Source organism: Phalaenopsis equestris, unplaced genomic scaffold (genome assembly GCF_001263595.1).
Source record: "Phalaenopsis equestris unplaced genomic scaffold, ASM126359v1 Scaffold000572, whole genome shotgun sequence".
In the NCBI taxonomy this organism is placed as follows: Eukaryota; Viridiplantae; Streptophyta; class Magnoliopsida; order Asparagales; family Orchidaceae; genus Phalaenopsis; species Phalaenopsis equestris.
Genome location: NW_018165012.1, coordinates 1245472 through 1273125, shown reverse-complemented (window position 1 = coordinate 1273125; position 27654 = coordinate 1245472). Strand labels below are relative to the sequence as shown.

At 34.5% G+C, this 27654-nt stretch overlaps 1 protein-coding gene across 4 annotated transcripts; it reads left to right on the top strand.

Moving 5' to 3' along the window:
• The first annotated feature begins 827 nt into the window (after positions 1-827).
• On the top strand, positions 828-25354 carry LOC110029428. 4 transcript variants are annotated; one of them, XM_020731720.1, is made up of 11 exons: positions 828-1022; positions 7366-7535; positions 9751-9866; positions 10332-10440; positions 10762-10801; positions 11837-11926; positions 12019-12118; positions 12233-12372; positions 19164-19266; positions 24236-24799; positions 24967-25354. In XM_020731720.1, the coding sequence occupies exons 2-11, from the start codon at positions 7397-7399 to the stop codon at positions 25012-25014; spliced, it is 1449 nt and encodes a 482-aa protein (XP_020587379.1). In that variant the 5' UTR covers positions 828-1022; positions 7366-7396; the 3' UTR covers positions 25015-25354. The 4 variants fall into 4 exon arrangements, with proteins under 4 accessions (XP_020587379.1, XP_020587380.1, XP_020587376.1 ...); XM_020731721.1 differs by having other exon boundaries at positions 24885-24967; XM_020731717.1 differs by having other exon boundaries at positions 829-1022; positions 24236-25354.
• Positions 25355-27654: the final 2300 nt, after the last annotated feature.

The following is a 27654-nucleotide window of genomic DNA, read 5'->3' as shown; positions in this document are numbered from 1 at the left end:
TCTTTTAGATACCAAAAATAAATGTTTCACATTGAGCCTTTCCCATTTGATTTTCCTAAAATCAGTCGTGGAAACTAAACGTTGACTTCTTGAAGACATAACTTCAATATTAATTGAGAGTTTTGTTAAGTGATTTCAGTTGCTTAAAATGTAATTAAATATACAGGCTTGGGCTTATAGAAGATTGGTAACCTAAAAAATTTAAACCATATCTAATCTTAGGATTAGATAGGGGAAATATCTGTTGGTATTTTCACAGACCAAACAAATATCTTAAATTTCTTAGATTGAATAATTGAACCCATTATTAAGTGATTGTATCTTCTTTCCAGATAATATATAATGTCTTGGTCAATTATTTAAACTATTAAATATTTGAGAAACCTTAGATCTTCTTTTTAAAATCAAAAATTTTTTTTCTTCAAATACAAAATAGAAACTAATAGATTTTTCAGACGACAATGCTGAGATCTAATTTTTCTCTCTATTTTTGATTGATTGTTTTGTCTTCATATATCGGTAGTATGCCTATGCCCTGAATAGACCAGACAACCATTCTCCCATTGATATACATTCATTTCTTTCTTAAGCAAGTTAAATCTAGAATTAAAATTGTTCATAAATCCATAAAACTTAGAATTTTTTATGATTGGCTGCATTTAATAGTTCCAACCCATAGATTCTTTTTAATTTTATAGTGAAATCCATTCACCAAAAATCTGTAACATTTTTTATTGAGCAATAAAATTACATATGAGTTTCTCTAATATATATATATACATACATAAAAATTGTCTCTATCTATTTAAATTTCTCATTAAGAGAGCGGTTGGGACTTGAACAACTCCACCTGCCTTTTTTGCGTCACTTTCTTCCGTGTTACAGAAGCCCGCCTGATTCTCGACGGTCCTTTCTGAAAACTCCGTCTCATGCGGTCAGTGCATCTATAGTATAATCATCTCCAAAAAATTAAAGAGAAGCCAAGCTCGTTGCAGCGGAATCGCGCCTAAATCTGCTCCAAGGTGAATATTCTTGCCTTTCTCTTCGCCCAGAATTTATGTTGTTAATTGCTTTTGGGGATTTTGTTTCTTTGAAATCGTAGTTTGGGGGTTGGTTTCATCGATGCAGTGTAGAGGGGAAAGTGATACAGATAAAATCGAACTTTGGTGAAGAAGATGAGGTTTGATTTATTTTCCTTGGATGCAGGTAGTAGTTATTGTTAGTACATCCATAGATGAAAAGGAAGGATGGGCTCTTGGATAAAAAAGAAAAGTTTTTGATGAGTTTTTCTTTAAGGGTTTCAAGTTAACGTAGTATTTACTTTTTAGCCATCATGGTTTTTTGGGGGGACTATTCGGTTTTCTTTTTCACAATATTAGGGCACCTTCACCATTTTAGCTTGCAAAAGGTTGCTTTTTTAGGGGGACTTCAATTTTTTACCCAGGCAAGTTTTATTAGTTACCGCTGTCCGAGATTCTAGTTGTGGTAGTTTGATTGTTTCTGATGAATGCTTTGTATTGTTTCTGGGATTGCTCAAGTTCTGTTTTAATCTAGCGCTTTAATTTATTCCATAATAGAAGCCTTCTACTTAGGTTGGCTAAGTGCTTCTTGTAAGTTATTTGAAGTTGATAAATTTATTGGAGTGGTGCCAAAGCGTTGAAAGGTAAGGGACAATTGTTCATATGATACACAGTTATAGATGCGATGCAAAACATGAGATCTTACACCTGTTTCTAACAGTAATAGATCGAGGTTCATTAGGAGATGGAATCATATGTGTTGTACCTTAGCTTGGTTTAGGAGTCTCTCTGGAGTTGGTTAGATTCCTGGTTATGGTGAAGAGCTTTGGAGTAATCTATATTCTCTTGAGTTAGTCATTTTCTTGAATACAGAATCACTTCTTGGTCCTGTTTTTCTTGGGTGATTCTCAATTTTGGAGAGTTTGATTGGGTATGCTATGCTCCTAATTGAATTGGTTCAATTTTGGAGTGTGTCTGAATGGTGATTATTTAAGTTTGTTTTACAATTTTATTTTCTGAACATTGATTTTCTCGTGTGATTGGATTCTCCTTCTGAATTGTATATTTGGGGTAACTGTTTCATTCTCATATAACATCACATCAATTGAGTTATAGAAATTTCTTGTTATTGTTGAATATCACTTGCAACCTAAGGAATATACATTTGAGGTATTTTGGGTCTAGTTTTCTTGGATGTTATTGATGTATGTGGATGAAGGCAGCTCACGCAAATATTTTGGTGGGAATGGTGGATATAGTTCGAATGTTTGGACTCAAAATTGACATTCTTGTGTGATAGGATTCTTGTTCTAAATTGTATGTTTGCGGGGGTTGATTTTTGAAGAATATCAATCAGTGGAGTTGTAGAATTTTCTTATTATTGGTGAATAGCACTTGTAACCTATGGATTATGCATTTGAGTTATTTTGGGGCTAGTTTCTTGTAAATGTTATTGATGTTTGTGAATGTGAATGAATGCAACACACCTAAATATATTGATGAAAATGTTGTAGATAATTTGAATACTTTGAAATATATTAAGGAGTGTTTGACATGGAGTGTTGAAGTTCAAGACTAGAGAGAGTATTCCATTGATGAAATATGTTTTAGTAAAAATATCTTTCCGGGAAAACTTATTGGAATGTAAGAAGATAGCATAAGGGATATGTCAATTTCTAATTATTTTAAATTTTTTCTTTCAACAATTTTGTTTTGTTGAGGAGCATCAGCATATGAACTTTGGTATACTATGCCTTAATTGGAAAGATATGACCTAAGAATTTAGCGTTAGTATAATCTCCCATTGTTTGCTCTGTGGACTTGCACCTTAAGTTGCATTAAGTTTGAACCATGTTCTTGAAATTCTGAAATATTTTACCAACTTTTGCCCTTTTTTTCATTAAAAAAATGCATAGAATCTTGGTGTCATCGTTATTAAAGGCAATAAACGATTTAGAACATGTAATATTATTGATTTTAGAAGGTCCCAAATTGTAACTGTGTATTAGAAAGAGGGTGAGATGGTTTGTAAGGCTGATTTAGATATGTATTGAGAACATGCTTGGATTCTAGATTGTTTTGATATTGGAATGACTTTGACTTGTCATTGAATAACAAGGGAAACATCCTTTTAAGATACAAAAAACTTGCAGCGGCCTAATCAATAACATTGTAACATAATAGATCCATTTTTATAACACTTCTAGAAGAAATAGCTATTCATTTATTCTAATTTGTTTTTATTTATAGATTGCCAACACTCAAAAGATAGAGAACTTCCCACATCCTCCTTGACTTGAGAAAAAATAAGTAACAGAATAAAGATATCTTATAAGATTGGTTATATACATTAAATTATAATTTAAATTTGGAACAAAGACAGAGTTAATGGTTAAATCCTTTGAAATGACAATGCTTGTACCATATACTCTTAAGTTCATAGAGTGAGGTTGCCACGACATGTGGTTGTATTTGTGCAATAAGGAAAGCTCCTTCAATCATGTGATCAGATGCTATTTATTCTACGATATATGAACTTAAATTTTACCACTTTACTTTTAAGCAAAGAGTAAAAAAAAAATGACTAGACTAGCTTGTATGATTGATTTGGTAGTGAATTTGTCTTGTTGCTAGTCATTTCAACATCTACAATTTGCTTTGCATTTAACCTGTTCAAATTGGTGAGAATCAAATATTCAACCGACAAATTGATATTGATTTTATGGGACCACTTGATTTAAAATTGAATAAATTAATTATCATTAATCATTAATTCAGAAGTTAAAAATTTTATAAAATGTATGAACTTAGTAATTCTAATACCAATCCGACAAAACATATCCTTCAAATTCTTGTGTTGTTAACCAGCCTTTTTTATGCGACTTCCAACAGATGAGTCTAGTCACCCCCTTATTCGGTGACTGTTCTTAAGTTCTCTCTTCTATGACAGTGATCTATCGACCATTAGCCTTCCATGAAGGTGATTCATCTATTACTCGTAGTTACAACCTTCTCCTCCATTGCACATACCTTGCTAATATGATGTTAGTTTATCCTTTTACATTCTTTGATTTTGATTGCTTAAACAACAACTTTTGAGGACAATATGGGATTAATTTTGCTTGAACTCGGGTTTTCACAAGATTTAAAAGAAATTCAAATATTTATATACATGAATAACAATCTTTCATAAATATATTGAGAATCACCTTTTACCAACAACTATAATTTTAGTTCAACTTTTATTTTTGAAACCTAATGACCTTCACAAGATGTTCTCGATCTGGATTGATGACGCTGAATCTGACTGCATGGGAGAGTCAATTTTTCAATTCTATGTGTTGTAATGTATTACTAAAATTGTTGATACCGGTGTAAACCAAAGATCCATGGAAAAATAAATATTGTTGTTGAATTCAAATAGGAAAATACAACAAAATAGTGTAGAAGTCTGAAATTGCAACAACAAACAACACAATACTAACCCTAGGGTGAAGCTAGAGTGTAAGTGTTGCCAGCTATGGGTTTGGATCTCCGGAGAGATGGCAAATGGGGCGGTTAGTGGCTGGATGGTGGGGTGGTTGAACGAGAATAATGGAAAAAACAATGAGAGGTGAGAAACTGTAGGGAAGGTAGAAGGGTTGGACGTCCTAGGCGGCGGCAACATTACCTTGGGGTGGGGGCGGCAGGAACAATAGGGGTTGGCTTTCTCGGGGCGCTAGAAGGAGAAATTGTAGGGAAAATAACAACTCCTTGTTGTTCTGGGTGGCGGCAGCAAGGGAGGGCGATGTGGATTGATGTGGGACGGAAGGGGAAGGGCGGAGGAGTTATAACACCACCTCGGGAGCGAGATATAGCTGGAGTACCACTCAGCCTCTTTAATACATGACTAGAAGGGAAGAGGAGATGCCGACAACTATCCCTATCAAATCACACCAAAAACTGAAATCGAGCACGACCAAAGCAAAATACGTGTGTCCTAGATAATTTGGAGTAGCCCCACTCCAATTGGGAGGCAGTCCACTGGCTTGGAGGGCCAACAAGCTCGTCAAATCCTTCTACCGGTTCGGTCCAGATACGCCCAATCGCATTTTGGGCCCTAGCAGACACCAACTTCAATTGTTCATATCAACATCAAAGCTAGTAGCTAAGTAACTGCAACTTATATTTAAATGTCAGCCTTTAATTTGTTTATTTTTGTCTTATATTTGCATGATTGTATCTTTATTATCATTGAGGTCATATTTAAATAATTTTAATATTAATATGTCATCTGATCAACTCTTGTTGTATCTTTGAACTTTGAACATTTGCTTATAATTTTATATCCAGTCAGATTTTTAAGACCTTGCTTTGAAAAAACTTAGAAAATTGCCTTTTTGTTTTAGGGTCCAAATGCTGCTAGGAGATCTACTATTTTCTTATGATTAATAAAATATTTGAAGAACTCCCATTATTCTTTGATGAATGGAATTGCTTCTGTGGAGGTTTGAGTTGTCATTATGGTTTCAATATTTTCACGACTGTCCTTGTCTTGAGAGTGACATGACGACTTCCAATCTATTATTTTTTCATGAAATTACTAATACGATTCTTTTATGTGTCTAGATTTCCTGCCATGCTCACATTATGGCCTGCTATTCTTTGTTGATTCTCACTATTAACCGGATCCCAGGGCAAATAGGATAGAACTTTCAATGAGTGGGGGCGTGACATAAAGATCCCAACATTAGCTTTTTACTATTTTATTATCTTTAGAATTAAAAAAAAAAAGGTTTATATGAGGTTGGGGTGTCAATAAATGACCCTTCTGATAACTCAACTCGGAAAATTTAGGTACGTGTTAATTTGATTACTATTTAGGTCAGGTTCAAATTTAAGTTCTAGACCCAATTATTATTTAATATAGATTTGGGTTGATCCAAATAACCCAAAAATGATCTGATTATTATTTGGGTTCAAGTCTAATTAATTGGATTAAAGGGTCATATTTGAGTTAATTGGTTCGTGTTTATCCAAAAATTACTTGATCTATATTGTAAGCGGTCAACTTCAGGCCAAATCCAAACCCAACCGATAAACTCAGTTTGGCGTCTCTGATATGGGGCTCAACAATCGCTTTGGTGTGAATTCTTCTTTTGATTTCATTAATATCTTAATTGAGGCCGATTTAAAATTTGCAAATCTGGATTTTTTTTAACCATTTTTTTTGTTTTCTAGAATTTCTTCTGGAGTTTTCCACTCCAATTCTTAAAGAATATCTACCTCTTGTTAATTTATGGCTAGAGTATTGAAATATTTGGTTATAGAGGGTTCACATTGTCTTAGATTATAGAGAGTTGTCATGATTTAAAAAATCTCTTAATGCATTGCCTTTCTTGGATTATGCTTCCCTCACCGCACTCCATTTCTCTCTTGCAATCTTGTAGTAATAGAGCTGATCAACCGTGATATTGTTATGTTGTTTCTTAATTTTTTATTCTGAATTTGTATCATCTAAATGTGGAAGAACTGTTTCATTTGCTCTAGTAAGGTAACCTTCTCTCTATTTTCACGAATAAACATTTTAGCGGACTGAGATTGTTGAATTTATTTTTTTTCATTGATTTAATTTTATTCTTACTTTTATACATATAGCGTGAAACTATATTAATAGATAGAGGACTTAGTTCATCTGCTGTCTTAGCACTTTATCTCAATTTAAAGTTACCTAAAATGTATAAGGAAAAAACAAGAAACGATTAAAAGTATTTGAACCACCTGTTTAAAAATTCCTTTTTCAAATTGTAAAACATGTATATATGATTTGGGCAAAATACCATATTGAGTTTTTCTTAATGTTTAAATTAAAGTTGCTTTATAGTTGTTTCCTTTACAAATCTAAACTAAATGGGGGTCAAGCTGGTGACATTTGTTTGCATTCTAAATACAACAAATTACTGGTCATCTCCTATTTAACTTGTCTGGCAATTTGCAATATCAGTTGCTACCATATTTGCTTTTTAGTTATAACCCTCTTTTTTTCTAGAATAGATTTTTTTTTTTTCCGAGCGGCCTTTTCATTATGTCAGTATTTCTTACTTCAAATTTTAGTAAATGTTGGATCAAGTTTGTATACCATTTTTTTAAATGTAAAAAACAAATATTGAAATTTTCTTATCTTCATCTTCTTGAAAGTTTCTGGTTGAATACTTCAAATATGTTTTGATTATAGCTTCTAGGAAAGTAATACTTCGAGGAGCGTCTATTTTGAGTGCTATGTAACCTTTTTTTTTTTAATTCAAATTATGTTTTTTGATGGAGCAGTTCTTTAATATGGTTTCTACATGATTTTTGTTGCATGCAGTATTACTTTGAGAGCTCTTGCTGTCAGCAATATGGAAAAGAAGCAAAAGATTTTGGAATCTCGGAAGAGATTAGACAGTGCACTATCTTTGCCGGATCTTGTAAATAAAGATTCTATTGCATCTCTTGTCAAAGAACAGTTTATTCAGTCCTCTTTAAGGAGCAATAGAGGCAAGGCCTTTTTTATCTTATACTATTGTTTTGTTTTAATTTTGCTGAAATTTTAGGATTGTGACGAGATTGCATTGAATGCTCTTTTTCTTCTTTCACATTTGCTTTGGTATTACAATTTCTGTTTTTATTTGGGTGCAATATTTTTTGTCTTTTATTGCTAGTAATATTGCTTATATAGTTGTGATGTAGTTAATATTGTGTTACTTCTTTTGTTGGTTTATACATATTTCCTTTTTTATTTCAAGGACAGTTAGAAGTTCCGAGTACAAAGCATGACACTACAGATGCAATAAGCACATGCTATTCTAGTGAAGCAAAAGTTATAATAAAATTTAAGCATGAGACTGTTTCACATTTTCCTTGAAATATTATAAAACATAGAATTTAGATATTTAATGTGAAATTATTTTTTGTGTGGTGAAACATAAGCTCAATGCAGTGAAAGATCAATGTTATCTAGGTTCAATGTTTAAAATCAAGTACTTCTCATAAAGCTGCTTTCTCAACATCATTTGACTGCAGTTTAGCTGAACCTATACTATTGATAGATTTCAGGCGCATAAAGATGTTTAAGATTACCCAATCAGTCAAAACTACTATTGATAGATTTCAGGCGCATAAAGATGTGTAAGATTACCTAATCAGTCAAAACTAAATATTGTTTTTAACTTATTGTATAATCATCAACTTCACTTATTCCTACAAATTCAAAGATTTTGTCAAACACTAATACCAACATTTTGGGTTGACTGTAAGTTTGGATGTAGGTTTTAAAACTAGTTGTAAACATAATATTAACATTTATCCTTTGTCATTTGTGATTAGAGTGGCAATGATTGTTTATGATAGAAAAATTTCTGGATAAAATTAATGTGGAATTCTTAAGAAAAAACAAGGGGGTGCCAAAGATATGAGTTGCACACAAAAAAATATTGTGCAAAATGTAGCTAACATCTTATGCAACATGAAATAAAATTTAATGGAGAATGAAGATAGGTAAAACTGATGTCAACTATTGTGGATAATTGAGCTCAACCTTAACTATAGGTTTATATTCCTTTTTTTTTGTAGGATTTGAACCCATTACCTGCCCTTTAGAAGGTAAACACCAATACCCTTTGGACACATCCAATGGTTAGATTTCTATTCTCCAATGTCATCATAATCTTTTAGCTTTATCTTGATACCTTGGGATCAATTTAGTGAATATTTATCCTTTAATTATTATCCACGGTGGTCATTACAAACTTATAATTTAATGACTTATTTTATAATGTCTCAAAAATTTTGAGAATTGATCATTAAAATCAAGAATACCATCATTTAAAATATTGACAGGCTTTCACAATCGTCCTTCTTTCTCCACAGTTAATGAAAATTCTCTTATTAGTATAAAAAACTAGTTCTTTTGCACAATTCTTTTTACGTGACTACTTCCTCTGAAAAACTCAATTGGTTGCAAATTTTAGCATAGGAGATAATATTCCAAGAAACACATTGAATAGTGTATAAAACAATGCCCAAAAATTTCACCAAGTCATGACTTTATATTCATAATTTCAAGTTTTTTTTGGGTGGGGGCTCCTTCATCCATATTATCTATATCAATCATGAGAAAGTACTATCAATTAAGGATAATTGTGAGGCTTTACCATTAGATTTTTAAAATTCTAATGGCTTTACAATTATAAATGATTGCCTCTTATTCTTAGAGGATATGATGGCAGGAGTGATGTTATGGCCATGTCAATATCCTTATATTTCCATTGTTCGTGGTTTATTGGCAATGATTATAGTTCCACTCCTTTTACCTTTTTTTTGGGTTTCATCTTGCTTCTCATTGTGTGTTGCTTTAGAAATCTTTGACCATTAGCCATCCATAAGTGGATTGTAGTTGTTTTAAAAGGGTGTGCTGATTGTCATGAAAAAATATATATATTTCTCAATTGCCTTTCATTTTATTGTATTTTACTCTTTGAACAGAGAACTGATTTTTTTTTTCATTATGGAGGTATTATGTCTTAAGAGACCCTTATATGTAAGTTTTGAATTAAATTTAACTAGTAATCTTACTCCAACTTCTTTTGACTGATTTCTTCATATATAAATATGTATGATTTGTGCAAGTAGGCTTTAGCAATTATAGTACGATACCTCAATTATTTTTTTCTTTATTTTCTATATTTCTCAAATATAACTTTTGGTTGGTTAGAAGATGTGGGTAAGATTGTCGAAAACCGCACACTGGAAGTTGAAAATTTTCTTGAGATGCTGAGGAGTGCTTCAGGATCCAGTAGCTCTCATTCTAATTTGCAGAAGGATTGGAAGGTAGTCCTCTTCTTATAAACATAATTCCTTTCCACCAAATTTATTTAAAGAGAAAAATATCAAATTAGTACCCTAATTTTTTGTTTAGGGTCATTTTATCCCAGTGTATAAAATTGTGAATTTAGTCTCCAAATTCTCTTAAAATTGGCTGATATAGTCTACACGGAGGACTATTTCAGCCTCAATTTAAAGAATTTGGGGACTGATTTGGCAGTTTCATACTCTGGATTAAAATTGTCCCATATAAATAGTCAGGGGACTATTTTGCCACTTTACCCTTTGCTTAAACATTCTTTACTCATTATCACTCAACAAATTTGAACTCATAATAGTAATTTATGCTGTCCTGGAGAAATCAATGTGATCCTTTATGAATTTCTAATCAGGACGTGCTTTCATTTGGATCTTCTTTAGTATCAATTTTACTTTTTATTGGAACTTCAATGCTTGCTTGCTTTTCCCCAGATAAAACAAGACACCGATCAACTTCGTGTTATGTACTGTGAAGGACCTGATGGCTCCCCTTTTCATACTCTACTTGCCGAAGGTTTTGCCGACGGTCCCATGGATGTTTGTGAGTGAAATTTTTTTTATTGGGAAATTTACATACATACTACACAATTTTATGTATGTACATATCTAGCACCTAAAAAGTTTGATATTTACACTTATAACACTGGTGTCATAAAACTATGCATGAAAAGGAGTATTCACTTTTAAAAAGTTAATAATGAGGGTATTTTTTTATGCAATGTTCAAGTTTTGAGTGTTATCCATGCAAAGATGACAGTTTGGGTGTTACGTATGTAAATGCCCCTTTTTTATTTGTTAATCTTGTGCTTGGAGATTAGGGTCTGACATTTCCACATCTGAAAATGACACTCTGTGATCGCAGGTTTATGCGTCTCCTGGGAATCAACTTTATACAAGAAATGGTGAGAGTCATGAATTACATAACAGGTTCTGTACTTCATATGTATAAGTAAGCGGTACACATCACTTATTTTCTGTAGATAAGGTTTACGTGAGGTAATTGTTGGTCCGTTCATAATAGTTGTTGGTATGCATAGCAACATCAGTAATAACAGTTTATAATAACAGTATAGATAAGCTCAAACTTAAAGATAATTCCTATAGTATTCTTGATCTTGCTGTAATATAAAATTGATCCAGTAATCTTCCTTTTGGATACTTGATCTCCTTTGTATGATATTTGATTGATGATCTGTTGGAGCCATGGACTCTTGCTGGCATTCTCTTTAATCTCGGTAGTGTGATTTAAAAATTACTATTTTTGATAGTTTTCATGGAAAAATTGGACGATTAAAACTTCCATGAACTGGATTGCTTTGATTTTTCCATGATCTGATCACTAGTTTATGTGAAAAACTTGGGACCATTAAGACTTAAATGGACACAAAGACTCGATTTTTTTCCGATTAGGTGCCTAGATCATGAGGAAAGCTTCTACTTATAGATTTCCCTGCAGTGGGGAGTTAATTGACCATCCCTTTATTGATCTGATCCGCATATGTTTTAGAAGGCTATGCATTCTAGAAGGGGTATGAAGTTCATTTTAGCATTTTAAAAGCTTTTAAGTAAATGAAAATGAAGGGTGATGCTAACTAGATCTCCCAACTTCTTCTCCCCACTGTTAAAATGCGCTTCATTGTTATTATTTTATATTTCATAGATTATTCTTACTTTATCTTGTGAAAAACAGGCATATTGGATTGGTGTCAATAAATCATCCTAAGCAAAATAGAATATTGGGAATTTTTTCATGTAGGATTTTTAATCTTTGGTTGCTTACAAGAGGCCATTAGGTTATATGCGCACAATTTTGGTTTGGTGATGATGTGTGAATAAATCTTTTTCCAGCATATATACAGAATAACTTGCCAATTTTGATTTTATGTTGTGTGAATAATTTCATTTCAATCTGTACTGAGCGAAACCTTCATTTTTAGGTGGCCACAATATAATGTTCCAGCATTCAAAATTATTATATCTCAATGTTTGCAGAAAGTTCGCATTGGTGAAGAAATTTCATTAATAAGGTTTCTTAATGATTTATAGAATCTTTGCATCCATATTCTTGCCCTCATGTATTCTTGATCCTAACTTTCTCCTGTATCCATTTCCAAGAAAGGGTCAAGGTTCCATGGCCAGTCTCGGATCGAGAGGCTGTTGTGCATTACTTTGAAATCGAGTACTTTGATGAAGATCTTGTTCTCGTTCTTGTCAAGACGGTAAAGTTCATGCTTTCTAGGTTTATGATTCGTTGATTTGTCGTTTCTCATTGGTGAACTCCTTGTCACTTAACTTTTCATCTGAAATGCTAACATGGTCTTGAAATTTGCTAGATTTCAGACACAGAACATATCGATCCAGATACATATGGTTTCAGTGGGGATGTAATCCCTCAAGCTAAAGATACAATACGGATAGATTTGTTGGGCGGCTTTGTTTTGCAGAAGGTTGAAAGTAATAGATGCTATTTTCGGTAGGTGATGGAAAAGCTTTTGTTGGTTTAAGTTGCTCCATAGAATTTTTTTATATTGGTTTTTTTTTTTAATAATTAAACAAAATTTAAAAAAAGTTTTCAAGTTGATATATAGTCCAACAAACTTGAGCAATGACCATCTAGTTCATTTTTGTTTGTGGCATTTACATACATACCACACATAATTCTTATGTATTTACATATCTAACACCCAAACTTTCATGCTTTCATGCTTTCATGCATAGCAATCAAATCTTTAATATCACGTTAAAAATATGCTTATCACCTACTTTTTAAAAGTGGAATACACCTTTCATGCATAGGTTTATCACACCAAAGTGTTATGCATGTAAATATGAAAGTTTAGGTGCTAGATATGTAAATGACTTTGAGAATTTTGTGGTATGTATGTAAATTCTCCTATTCTTTAACACATAGCTTGTTAAGTGCTCGATAAAATGCTCATTTAATTGATGATATAATTGTTTGTTTGATGACTTTTATATTGACTCAAGAGCGGCCCTTCCCATGTCCCTGCTCTATGTTCCCTCCACGAGAGTGACGTGAACGAAGCAACGGCTCAGATGTTGTACTTGAACCGAACCCATCCAAAACTTGTCCCTGTTGAGGAGTCAATCATTCCTTATAGACCACTCCTAATTATCCTATTATTATATATTTATTTTCATAGGAGTTTAGGGATTGTTTTTGGCGTGAGTTTGTTTAGGACGGCCGCCGACATTTGTTTTTTCTCTTCGAGGGTTATATTCGAGATTCAAGAGTTTGGGTATTGCTCCGGCTGTATCTCTCTTATGAGGTGATGATTATCTTCCCTATGCCCTTCCACATCCTCCCCATGTATTTCCTAGTGTTACATCTCGCTGCAACCACCCTCAACTGCATTCTGATTGTTGTTTTCTGCAGTTCCAGCCACCGCCATTGCCTTTGCCTACCCCTCTTTGCTGTCATCGCAGTTTTAGTCCTCCACCTTCACTGCTACCACTATTTGCTCCTCGCTGCTTTGATTGTTGTTCAACCATCTGAACACTGTTATCTAGAAAACAACGCACATGCTTTTTTTTGTTGTCCCGCAGCCCCCTGCTCGCTGCAACTCCCCGAAACACGCTCTAGCTGCTGCTATACTTCTTCGCAACCCCTTGGGACAGCCTGCCATTGTTGTTCCTGCCTTCCCAACTTCTCCTCCCTTTTCTCTCACCGACCACCACTACCTTCGGATACGATCCTAGTTTTGTTTGTGTCGTGTATGTTATTATTTCTATTTTCTTTTATGTGATTGTATTTCTCTAATTCTGAATTCAACAATAATATTTGGTTTTCCTATTACTGTTTGGGTTAACTCTAGTATCATTTGATATCAGAACTAGCCTAACCCTAGTCCGATCATAGGGTTTCTAGTATTCACCACTTCCCAACCCGACTTCCACCAAAAAAATTTCTTTCACCCATACACACATTTCACCTACACACTCCTAAACTCTAATCACACCACCAAAGAGATAATTATTGAAGACCTGAATAGAAGGAAGTACCACGATGTCGTTTTTTAAGAAATACACAAAGGGATATTCATAAACCTTCTATGGAGAATGTGGGGCGGGAAATCCTCTAACTGTAACAGAGATTTGTCTCCTTTGAGAGGAGAAAATCTGGATGGGATTTGTGGCCACAACACCGACTCGTTAGATCGAAAGAATTAAATGAATCTCTTCGATCATGTGTATTCTAGGGATGAAAAACCTCTAACCCAAAAGATTTGACCTGAAATATTTGAGAAGGCGGGATGTTGAAGTAATTGTGTATTTACCACATTTTAAGTTCACTTGGATCCAGACAACTTCGTCAAGTTGCTTCAGACTGTGAAATTTTTTTTTTTTTTATTACTAGGAAGTCTCACCAAACAAAATGATGAAATTAGTTGTTAAGAAGCCAAGAAAGGGTGCATTATTTTGGTAGGAAAATTTGAAGCAATTACGCCAATATGAGGGAAAAGACTAGATCATTATTTTGTTCAAAGCTGAAATGGGGGATGCAACATCAGTACCAACCAATTAATTACAGATTGGATGTTTAGACTCATTTTTTAGAAGTGGAGAGACTGCTTCATCGGGCAATCACATCTTAGAGGCAAGGTTAAGCCCTAGGATCTTACAGTCAGAGTACACCTAAGGGAACAGCCAAGCTGACCCTGCCTTAGGAGATTCTAATTCAGAGTAGAAAACAAGTTGAGTGAATTAGTATTCCTAAATCTATCCCAACCAAAAGTTGTTTCAAGTGCCACGAATTTAATCATATGGAATCATATTGTAAATCAGGAGAATGATCCGTTTCATTGATCAGGGAGCTGTTGAAGAAATAAATAATGATCTGACAGGAGATGAAGATTTTAGAATTGATTTTCAACTTCCAACTGACGAGGGAGAGACATTAGAGATTCTAGCTAACCCATGAGAACGACTCCAGTTGAATTAGCAGTAGATGTTCTGAAAGGGATTGATTTTGAGATAATGGACGTTCATGTTGAGTATGAGATCGTGGCATCTCGAATAACCTTTTTGCAGGCATTGAGAGGAGCATAAGAAAAACTGGTATTGAATGTCTAAAATGAGATTGATTCGATACTAGATACAGGACAACCTCATATAAGAGGATCTTAGAATTTTCAAGTACATAACTTACCTCTTGAGTTGTCCCTACAGAGGGAGGTCAAACATGTCAGAAATGATGAGCTTTTGAGCTACTTTTGGAAGATTATATGGAGTTATTCAAATATTAGATACTGTTCAACAATATACCCACCAATGGATGAGATGAACCACAACTTTGTCTTAGGGAGGTCAACAAACGTTCATGCTAAGTATGAGATCATGGTATCTCGAACAACCTTTTTGCAAGCATTGAGAGGAGCATAAGTAGAACTGGTATTGAATTTCTAAAAGGGTCATGAGATTGATTCAATACTAGATACAAGGCAACCTCATATAAGAGGATCTCAAAATTCCCAATTACATAGCTTACCTCTTGAGTTGCCTCTACTGAAGTAGGTCAAACATATCAGAAATGATGAGCTTTTGAGCTACTTTTGGAAGATTATATGGAGTTATTCAGATATTAGATATTGTTCAACAGTGTACCCATCAACAGATGACCAGACAGGAGAGATGAACCACGAATTTGTCTAAGGAGTCTGGTGGGGAAGAAAATTCTACAATGGGATCCATGTCCTACCAAAGAAAAAGAAGAGGTGAATCCTGAGTGGTTGCTATTGAGAGTTGCCCAACCTGCAATAGATTTCATCTCATATTCGATTCCTCCTTACATACTTATTTACCATATACACTCAAACGAGTGAGAAATGGAAGAAGCCAATTACTTATTTGATGACTCAAGGTTTGGTTCGTGAGGATTACCCATTCACATGTAGCTCCAGTTCAAGTTGTGTCAAAAGATGATAGATAATTATTCTATTAAGATGTGTTTTGGAATGACAACGCCTGCATGATTGACTTACAGGGAAAGTACAACACTCCGCCACCTTCAACGTGATAAGGAGTCAGAAGCTTCGATCAAGCAGGCCGAAGCTCCCCCAACCTTGGAAGACTAATGAGGGAGCAACCTCTGCTCCCGACGCGAGAATCATGTGAACAAGCAATCGCTTGGTTGTTGTACTTGGACCGAAGCAGTCCAAGTTTTGTCGTTGTTGAGTAATCAATCGGTTATCTTGTGCCCCTTCTAGTTATCCAATTATTATATATTTATCTTTATAAGAGTTTAGGGTTTGTTTTTGGTGTGACTTTGTTTAGAATAGTTGTCGGCGTCCTTTTTCTTCATTCAAGTGTTGTATTCGAGGGTTAAGGTGGTGCTTCAGTTGTATCTCTCTCCCGATGTGGTAATTATCTTCCCTCACATCCTCCCAACGTCACTCATGATCCTCGCCTGCAACATAATTTTGATTGTTGTTTTCTGAAGTTCCAACCACTGTCATTGCCTTCCCCTTCCTCTTCCTTGCTGCCATCGTAGTTCCAACCTTCCACCTTCACTACCGCCACTGTTCACTTATGTTGTTGTCATACAAAAAACAACAAATCTGTTTTCTTGCTGCCTTGCCGCCTCCTACTCGCTAACATTCCCCTAAAGTCGCTCCAGCTGTTGTTATACTTCATCTCAATACCCGAGACAACTGCCCGTTGTTGTTTTTGCCTTCCCAGCAGCTCCTCCCTTTCCCCCTTGCTATCTAATAACTAGTTTCCATCACCTGCCCCCAACCCTTGGGATACATTTCTAGTTGCATTTGTATTGTGTCTGTTGTTATTTCTATTTTTTGTGGTGGCTTGTATTTCTCTAATTCTGAATTCATCAATAATATTTGGTCTTTGTTTGAAGTTATATTAGGAAATAATATTTTCCTATTAAAAGTTATGAGTATTAGATTTATCTCCTTTCTTGTTTCAGATTTATTTTCATGGATTGAGTTTATTTTCTTTTCTATTTTAGGCTTTACTATTTTATGTTATTTTTTTTTATCTCCAAATAATTAATATGAATTGATTAATTGAAGATATTGTGGGCAGGTGACTAATTAAAATGAATATTGAATGCTTGATGGATGAGAAAGATTTTAGGGGTTTTATTAAGATAGACGAGTTCATCTTTGTTTTGCTTGTAGAACGACTTGAAAAAGGCTATTGCGAAGGCGAGACTGGTTGAATCATTAATTGAATTCTTAGCAGCAAACCTACAGGCCCTTATTGTTGCAGACCCTTTTTCTACAGTAGACCCTCATTTGGAGCTCTTTCCTGTATCAGGCTCTCCTTCAGTGTTTTTCCTACCACAGGTCTTTCACCGGAATTCTTGCTGCCGCAAGCCAACCTCATGAGTTTTTCCCTCCCTACAACAAGCCCTCATATGAAACATTTTCCTACTGCAGGCCCTCCTCCGAGGTCTTTTTTTACCACAGGCCCTCCAAAATCTTTTCAACAGCAGACATTCCTCCAAAGCCTTTTTCCTGCATCAGGCCCTCCAGAATCTTTTACTGCAACAAACTAGAAGTTAGTTTTTTTTTTTGTAGGTTGTCTACTTCCTTACAAAGTCCCCTGCAACATTGTCTGTAAGAGACTTCTGCTTACCTACATATATTGTAGGAACTGCAATCGAAGATAACCACAGTCAACTAGAAGTCAGCTTTTCCTGCAGGTTGTCTACTTTTATGCAAACTCCCCTGCAACATTGTCTGTAAGAGACTTCTGCTTACCTACATATATTGTAGGAACTGCAATCGAAGATAACCACAGTCAACTAGAAGTCAGCTTTTCCTGCAGGTTGTCTACTTTTATGCAAACTCCCCTGCAACATTATTTTTAGAAGTCTTCTATCTACCTATAGACACTGCAGGAACTGCAGTCAAATACAATCATAGTTGTCTACTTTCCGACAAGCTTCTCTGCAACATTACTTGTAGAAAACTTCCTCCTACCTACAGACAGTCAAAGACAACCATAGTTGTCCACTTCCCCGCAAACTCCCTTGTAATATTATCTCTAGGAGTCTTCCGCATACCTACAAACATTGTAGGAACTGCAGTAAAAACCCACAGTACGGGATAAAGACTTCAAGTTCTACCTCACAGTTTCTTCCTCAACCATTGTTTGATGTTTTCAAATCCAAGTTGAACATGGTTTTCAACCATACTTCAACTTGAGAGGGAGTTTTAGAAGTTGCATTAGGAAATAATTTATTCCTATTAGAAGTTATGAGGATTAAATTTATTTCCTAATATATATTTATTTCCTTTCCTATTTTAGATTTATTTTCTTGGATTTGATTTATTTCCTTTCCTTTTTTATGTTATTTCCTTTATTTTTAAATAATTAATATGAATTGATTATTTGAAGATATTAGGTGTTATATCTTTCCTGTCATGTTATTTCTTTTTTATTGTCTTTCTTATTATAGGATTAATGAAAGGGTTATTTATACCACCTTTCATATCAATAAAAATATTTCGTTTTATTTCGTATTATTATGAATTTCAACAGTTTTTCTTTCACTTGTTTGGGTTAATTCCGGTATTATATATATACTCTTATCTCAATTTTCTTGCATCATTTGCACTTTAAATATTATGCTCACTCGTCTATATGTGATGGATATATAAAATATTTTTATATTAAATATTTGAATTCGCCAAACAATACAATGAGTTATGTCACCTTTGATTAAAACTTATAAATGCATTGGTTGATAGTTTTAAGTTCATATATCTTAATCATTAAAATCAAATATATAATTAGTTTGGCTCAATTATTGCTGTAATTTCATAAGAAAATCAGTGAACAAGCTTGAACATAATTTTAAAAACTTGGCCCATATTTAAGCTCAGCTCAAACCTGATTTTACCCAGAGACATCATATAGTCAGGCAAGTGAAGTAATGCCCTTGAGAATTACATTAAACTCTGGCACTTCCGTTTCTTCGATAATTGAATCTCTTTTTATTTTCCTAATTCATCAGTCTATTTATTTCTCTTAATGCCTCAGAAGCATAGAAAAAGGATTCATGTAGCCGACCCCACGTAGTGGGATTAAGGCTTTGTTGTTGTTGTTGCCTCAGAAGCATAGAATGCAGGTTTTTTTTTTAATTTGCATAGAAATATTATTTTGAGAACATACATGTAAGCTCTATTTCAGTTCAGAGTTTAATTTGAGTTATAAAATCTTCTCAATGTATTCGTGTTATAATTTTCACGTTAAAAAAATCATGATGAAACTTTTCAGGGCAATATTCAATTTTGATATTAAGTTGGACTTCATTCCTGCATCACTTATAAACTTCATATCAAGGCAGCTCATAGGCAACGGACACAAGCTATATCAAAAGGTTTTGTTTTTAATCTTTTAATTTTAATTTCTGAATTTTATCAATGGCTGTTCATTCTCAGCCAAGTTAAACCTCAAGATTCAGACAATAATCCCATTTTCATTCAAAAAATAAAGGATTATTGTCTAATCTTCTAGCTATCATTCCGAGCACTTGCACTATAACCTGGTGTATTTTTTAACAGAATTTCTAATTCAAAAGTGATTAAATTAAAATTTTGGGAAATTTACGTACCACAAATTTTTTATATATTTATGTAATTTTTGGGAGGGAAAAAATAATTATTCCTCTTCAATTTTCTAAGACTCGATTACAAGATAAGTAACATGGGAAGTCCGCATTAACAAAGCCACAAAATTCTCATGCCAGAAAAAAGAAATAGTTTGGTCACAAAAATTGATGAGAGAGATGTCTTCAACCGGTTCATTTCACCTACATCATCTCCGATAATATTATATTGTCCACATACACACCCATCTTTTTAATGTCTGAAGAACATTGTATGATCTCCCTACATTTGAGTATAAATTTGACCTTTAACAAACAACACAAACTTCTCAAACCACACTCTCAATGACCGCTTTAACTTATACAAGGATTTTTTTTGGTTCACACACTTTTTTGTCAAACTTCTCACTTAATCTTGGAGGCACATTCGGTATAGCTTTTCCTCTTAGTCCCCTATTAAGAAATTCATTTTTTTTATATCCAACTGTTATAGGGGCCGGTCAAGATTAATTGCAAGTGACAAAAGAACTCTTATAGAGTTTAATTTTATGGCTGGGGCGAATGTCTCCTAGTAATCAATGTTATGAGTTTGAGAGAAGTTTTTGGCAACCAGTTGAGCTCTGTACCACTCTAGAGAGCCATTAGAATATTCATTTGCATTTGATACCTTTTTTTTCCTCTCGGTATATCAACTAATTCCCACATGCCATTTTTTTTCTAGAGCTTTAATCTCTTCGAAAACATGCTTCTTTCACTTAGAAATGTTCAAAGCATTCGACACAGTATCAGGATTCTTCATACAAGACAAATGTGTGGTAAAATCCCGAAAAATAAATGAGAAATTTTCATATGACACATAAAGAGAATGAATGTTTGGTGCAAGGCATCACCCACTTACACGCAACAATGAGATTACTAGAAGCATTACATTTAGGATTTGGGCCAGGCTTAGGTTCCATACTAGAAAACTTAGAGCTCGAAGATGAAGTGAAGTGATCATGGGATATATTTTTAGTTATTATATGAAGGATTCATGGATTCTCGACAATGCAAAATATATGTAAACTCTTTCCTTTAAGTTATCCTTTGTTGTAAATAGACAATGTCAAATGTTACCAATATTGTATTTTTTATTTCCTCTTTGTTAGTTGTTATAGGATTATTATATATCGAAAATGTATCAACACTAATCTTGAAGGGATTCAACGGTTCAAATGGGAAGAGTACGATGAAGGTTGACCCACTGCCAAGAGGTCATGGGGCACACTTGACTGGCCCGAGCGAAGCAATATGAACCAAGTCGAGAACACCAAAATTTGTTCGGACCATGAAACATATAAAAGACGACCAGATGATACAAGAACATGCCATCCGACCAGAAACAAGGCAAAATGACATCCAAACCAACCACTGCAATAAAGTCGATTCGACATGATAGCCTACACCCTATCCAAGGGAGGATCCAGTTTCCTCATTACCTTCAACCATCCCAAGGCTGCCCAGAGCCTCAACACTAATTATCAAGGATAGACAGACATGCTATATCACCCCATCAACCCAGGCAGACCAAGCTTAGCTGACCGAGTCAGAATCAGTTGGATGATAAGCCTATGCACGTAAAATACTAGAAATATCCTAGAGCATACCCCTTTAAAGCAGGGGCAAAAATGTATCATCATTATGCTCTCTCCTCTCTAAAGAAGGGAATTATTTTATGAATAAAAAGGCATGGATTATTGCTCGTTACTGTATTCCTCTCTTTTTCTCTCTCCTTACGCTATTCCTTGGCTGATTTTCGGACAAATCATGATTCAAAAATACCAAAACTCGACTCACTTTCTCCTGATATAATATAGCGTGGATTTTCAGGTTGCACAATCTATGTTGAGGAAATGTTATTTTGTGAGTTTTTAGTTTGAAAAATGTTTTGAAAAACAGTAGTCAAATCATTATTTTGTCCATTTCTCTTTGAGTTGAGGTGAAGAAAAGTGTTGTAATTCAAAAAAGATGACAACCATAGAAACAAACTTTCTTTTAAAAATAGGATCAAAACATTTATATTTTTTTTGCGTAGGATCATAGCCAACAAACACACATTTTATGACCCGGAGTTAAAGTTTTCCTTCATCATGACTATGAATGTGAACAAATGCAGTACACACAAATATTTTTAAAGGTGAAGAAGACGAAAACCAAATTTTTAGGTAAATTTTATGAAAAATATCAACATGTGTTTCAAGGTTCAATTTATTAATGGTTTCACCTAAAAAATATTTTGATACTTGATTTGTAAATAACAATGTCCGAGCTACTTTCAATAAATGTTTATGTTTTCCTTAAGACACTTTATTTTATTGTGGGATGTCGACACGAGTTTTGATTAACTATTTCTTTTTTGAAAAAAAAATTGACCCAAAATATTTTTGAAATACTCTCGATCATTATCACCCTATAATATCTGAATAATTTTTGAAATTATGTTTGTATCATTGTGTGAAAGTTTTAAAAAATTAGTTCTATTTCAAAATTTTCTTTGGTTAAATACACTCAATTTAACCTTATGTGATCACAAGTAAAGATATCAAATCATTTTTTTTCAAAATGTGTGTAGGTTGTTTACAAGTATCCCATATATCATTATGAATCAAAGTAAAGAGCGTAGTTGGTTTATAAATTTGGGAGTGAAAAGACAAACGATGATGTTTGACAAACTGATAAACTTCACATTGGAAAGAAGATAAATTTTTATTTTAAAATAAACTTAGAAATAAGAATTTTGAATACTGGAACATAATATTATTGTTATTGTAAACAAAATCAGATTTAAGTAAGTACTTTGATACTGTTATTCACATCAATTTCATCGTCAAAATAATAGTCAAGTTTTTTTCTCAGCACTGACCATCATATTCCTAGTAGTCAATTCCTAAAACTCACAACAATAATTGAAATTAATTTTGCACTGATAATCAATAGTAATTTTGTTAATGAACAGTAGATTACAAGATAAATTGGGAACATAGAACACATTATGAAAGGTTAACAGTGAGGTGAGTTTGATAGTTCTTATCCTGACAATTGCCTAGATTGAAACATTAGTAATTCTGACATTTTTATTGTTTGCATCAGATTTATAAGATGAGAACAATTTAGAACAACAAAGCATATGATCAGTTGTGTCAAAATCAGTTATCCAAGAATGAATAAAATTAGGATTAACACCCAACAATGCAGTGGCTAGAAGGTTACCCTTCTGTACTGAAGAGCATGACAGAGTCGGTGACAATTTTAGAGATTGAAATTGTGCAGGTGCTCTAGTTGCTCCTTGATGAAAGGTTTTGATTTCGAGTTAGTAGAAGGCTCTTAAGCTTAATCACCAGTGGCTTGATCGACCCGACCTTGATGTTTAGATTTTTAGTTTCCAATAACGGGTTTACCTTGAAGCTTCCAGCGTGTCTCTTTTATTTTTCATGATTTTTTTGCAATACTTGCACCACCATGGTTGGGTTGAATTGGTCTTTGAATTACTAGAACTAATAGAAATGGTAAATTTTCTTTGGGTGCCAGCCCTCGCCCACTTGTGTGACTTTATGAGAAAACGTGCTAGTAGTGGCTATGATCTTGAGCTTGGAGGTGGTGAAAAAGGGCGACTTTGATATGCCTAATGCGAAGGAGAGCCCACAAATAATTGCTTCGATTGTGAGTTCTGTTGCTATGAACATCAAATAGGAGCAGCACACGATTAGCATATGCTTCTAAAATTTTGACCTGGATTCGGTCCTCACAGAGAACACTTGGCATTTCATTCACAATTTCGATCTTGTTTTCAGGTTTGTTACAAAGTCGATTTGAATCCTTCACTACTGAAGAGTGAGGAGGTTGCAAAGGGATGAGAAAACGTGCCTCGTAGGTTGACTATAGTCTTGATTTAGGTCCTCCCTCGTAGCCAAGAGTTGCAGGTGATTCGGGTCCTCACAATACATCTACAATGAGTGTGATGCCAGGTCTTTGAACACAACGATCTTGTCGTTACCTTCGTAAAGGGCTCTAATCACAATTGTATCGCTAGAGAAGAACATCACGATTAGTTGGTTCCTTTCCAACGGGCTCTAATCACACGACTATATAGCTAGGGATAAACCCCCAATCAGTTGTTGCTTTCCCAGCAAGTCTAATTGCGATTGTATGGCAAGGGATAGGGTCAGTGCTACGCAACAGCTGATGATCTGGGTGGATTAGGTCACCGCTCAAGGTAGAACTTGGCTCTAATACCATATAATTTTCTGGAGGGGAAAAATAATTATTCAACTTCAATTTTTTCAAGACTGTTGCAAGATAAATAACATCGAAAAGCCACCACGTTAAGAAAACTATAAAATCCTCATGCTAGAAAAAAAAAAATAGAAATCACCAGTAATAACTAATTCTAAAGAGAAAAAAAAATATTAAAGTTAGAAGATATCAGAAGGAAAAACATTAAAATTCCTACACTTTATATATCTAACACCTAAAGTTCGATATTTACACTTGTAACATATGCTACAAATCTATGCATGAAAATGTGTATTTCACTTAAAAAAAGTTAGCAATGACTACTATTTTTTATGTGCTGTTAAAGATTTAAGTGTTATGAATGTTTAGTTGTTAGATATGTAAATACGTAAGAATTATGTGGTATGTATGTGAACTTCCCTAACATATTCAACAAAGCTTAGATTGATTGATGCATAAAACATTGCAGGCCGTTGGATCTGTGGCAACCATCGATCCAGACTATCGATTAGCATTGCAAGGACCATTATACGTTCGAATTCGTCAACAGCTTCACACAGGCACCACACCCGTGACATCTTCGGAAGGTCTAGAGATCCAAAAACCTTCATTCCTCAACGAAAGCAAAACTGGTGCACCAGGTAAAGATAATGCCATAAAAGCAAGAACTTCGCACCCTGAGATCACCGAAGAATATGCTGAAGGGAAGATCCATATGGCAAATGGCTCATCTGGAAATTTACTTTTAGATAAACATAAGAACTCTTCTCATGAAAAAGCTTCTATCAGTCCAGAAGTTGAGCATGCCCTCGGCATATTAGATCAAGTTATTTCTATGGTACGACGCCAATCGATTGATCGTAAACCCTCTCCGGTTAGCAACGACTTCCCTGTTTCAGAACTAGCTACCAAGCTTCGCCTTTTCGATATTGGAGATGCGCCAGAAAATAGCAGCAATAAGCTTAACTTAAATGGTACAAGTTCTTCGATCATAGAAGCCGGTCATAATCATGCGGCACTTTCATCGCCAAAGGTGAGATTTTCAGATTCGGTTGAAAACTCGAAAACGACGAAATCTAAAATTAATTTTCATGAGATTTTACCCTCGAAAACATTAGATAGAATGATGCAATTGACACCGGATGGCACCGGCAAGGTGTGTGATGAAGAGAGTTTGAAGGCGAATGAATTTCATGGCAGGAGCGGTTCTTTTCATGGCAAGACAAAGAAGAAGAGGAAGAAGCTTAATCTCAGTTGTTTGAACCCGCGCTTCCTCCGAGATTGAGAAGACTGGAGAACAACTGGTTTTCATTTGTTTTCTGGCTTGAAAATTTAATTTTGTTATGGATCTCAGTGCAAAACAGAATCATAAGCCCACACTGCAAGACTTGCATGATTCTAAAGGTTGAGGAAAAAGAACAGGAAAATTATGAATTTCATCAGTATCTAATGGCAAGAAATAGAAACAAGATGAGAACATAAGTATTTTTTTTTTTTTGTTGATTTCGGTTAGGCTTTGTAATTTAATCAAATTATTTTCTAATTTTCTTTATACCCCATTACTACATATATGTGACAACAGGTTCAGTATTCATCCAAATTGTTGTATATGCTTGCATGTTTTATAATTGATTTACAAATTGTTGAGAAATTAGGGCGAATAAAGATAAGAATCGACACAAATCCAGAAGAACACACAGAGATTTACGAGGTTCGACAAAGATGCCTACATCATCGGATCATCGGGAGCAGAGCGGCGACCTCCTTTTCAATATTCAGAAAAGAGTACCAAATACAAAATTCGGCTCTCGAGGTCTCAAAGACTCATATAGGGTTACAAACATGACATATATATAACTCTATGGTACAATATGTAATTACTTAAATTACTCTTGTACTAAACCGTAGGGTGTTGCCCCTGCACCGCCAACCCACATAATGAAACTCCCCCGATTGAACAGATCCTTTTGCTCCACTTCGCTCGTGGGCTCCACTCCGCTCCAGCATCTGTCCCATTTATGATATATGAGTCATACCTAATAAATCTATACATTGGCGAATATACAGCCCCTTAGGAGAAATATATGCCTGACAAATCTCCACATTGGCGAATATTCAGCCCATTAGGAGAAATACATATGCATAACAAATCTCCACCTTGAAGAATATCCAGCTCTTTAGGAGAAAATACATCATGAAGTTCCTTATGCAGCAATGTGAGTTGGGCCACCACGCTTCTGCTGCGCCCTCGCTAATCTCCCCAACCCACTAAATTTCAAGAGACACTCTTCAATTTCAAGAGACATCTCTTCATTCCAAGAGACTCCAAATTTTGGTATTATGAGCCATACCTAACACAAATTAAGGTATTTCATTATATTTTGCACTGCTTCTGTGGCTGTATTTTTCAAACTGTTTTATGAAATGTTTGTTAAATTTTTATTGTAGCATACAATGTTGTCAATTTGCTCACCCACCAAAAGATTGTGGTTGCTGCAAATTTATTTGCAGTGACGATTTCTCTGATCTATCATTTTGAATGACTTTTGTTTTTTTTTTTTTGAGAAATTTACATGCATACCACAATTCTTATTTATTTATACATCTAACATCTAAACTTTCATAACATTTTTCTTAACTTTCATTTTTACATTTATAACACTTGTGTCTTAAATATTATGAAGGGTGTATCTTAGTTTTAAGAAGCAATAGTGGTATTTTTATGTGATATTCCAGATTCAGATGCATGAATCTTTTGGGATGTTGAATTATTTTAGGATTTAGGGTCTTGTGTTTTTTGTGGGCTCAAATAATCTATGGGCGACCTTGTGAAGGAGGTAAGAGGGAGCTCAAAATTTTTGAGTGAGCGTGCTATTGATGATGGTGAGGAAGGGAAGAAATGAGAGAGCTAGACCCTTACCTCCTTTTCGTGTTATTTATATTTTGTAGAATATACTTGTGCTCGTAAGGCTATAAATAATAAACAATTGCTACGTTATAGATTGTGCTCTATAGAGCCTCTTAAAACTCAATGTTAATAAACTACTATTTGTGGACGTCATAGTCAATAAAGATATGTGTGGATGATGATAGACCAGAGTTTTCCTCCCCCCTGTCATGAATGGCTTGTTCAACGAACTTTATTACGTAATTCAATAGATGCAAGCGAGTTCGGTTGGGGAGCTCATGGGGTGTGAGCGGGCTCGATAGGAGCTCAAGGAGCATGGGCAAATGTGGTTGGAGAAGCTCATTGAAATACCCAGTACCAGTGAGTTCAATCAAAGGAAATTGAGTAAATAATGACATGTTCGACATAGGAGATTGTCGAGTTCCTTTGAGAGGCAAGTCTGATAGTTGTTGTGTCCAAGAGTATGCTTAGCTTACACGACTGGTCCGGTCAAGATCGGTGCTTCAAAGTATAAGGTGAATGGTCACAATCCATTTGGCCCAAAAGGCCTATTTAACATCAAAGCTTTATTGTGGTCTTAAAAATCTATTTTTGGATGTACATTATGATTGTAAATATGAAAGATTAGTTGTTTAATATGTAAATACATAAAAATTGTGCCGTATTTACGGAAATGCCCCCAGTTTTCCCTTAATATTTCAGATTTCATACAAACTAATTAAGTAGCTGATCCATCATTAGCAAAATACTTGGCTTTGGGTTGATCCATCATTACCAAGTTAATCAATACTTATGAAGCTAATATGTCATCTAACTTCTTTTTTATATTGATTGCTGTTGATTAAGCACAGTACCAACTAAAAGATATTAGAGCTTGAGCAGTTGCCAGTGCAAATCAATGCCTGTCTTTCTAATCTGATTTATGGCCATGGCAGTGACCATGTTCTTATGGTTTTTTTCCCAATTAAAGTATTGTTTTA

What these genes read in the sequence shown, in the direction of transcription:
- LOC110029428 (XM_020731717.1), top strand. Translation starts at nt 7,397, where the DNA reads ATGGAAAAGAAGCAAAAGATTTTGGAATCTCGGAAGAGATTAGACAGT. An exon ending in ATTTGCAGAAGGATTGGAAG is followed by an intron (nt 9,867 to 10,331) that starts GTAGTCCTCTTC and finishes GCTTTTCCCCAG; the next exon opens with ATAAAACAAGACACCGATCA. An exon ending in TTCTCGTTCTTGTCAAGACG is followed by an intron (nt 12,119 to 12,232) that starts GTAAAGTTCATG and finishes GAAATTTGCTAG; the next exon opens with ATTTCAGACACAGAACATAT.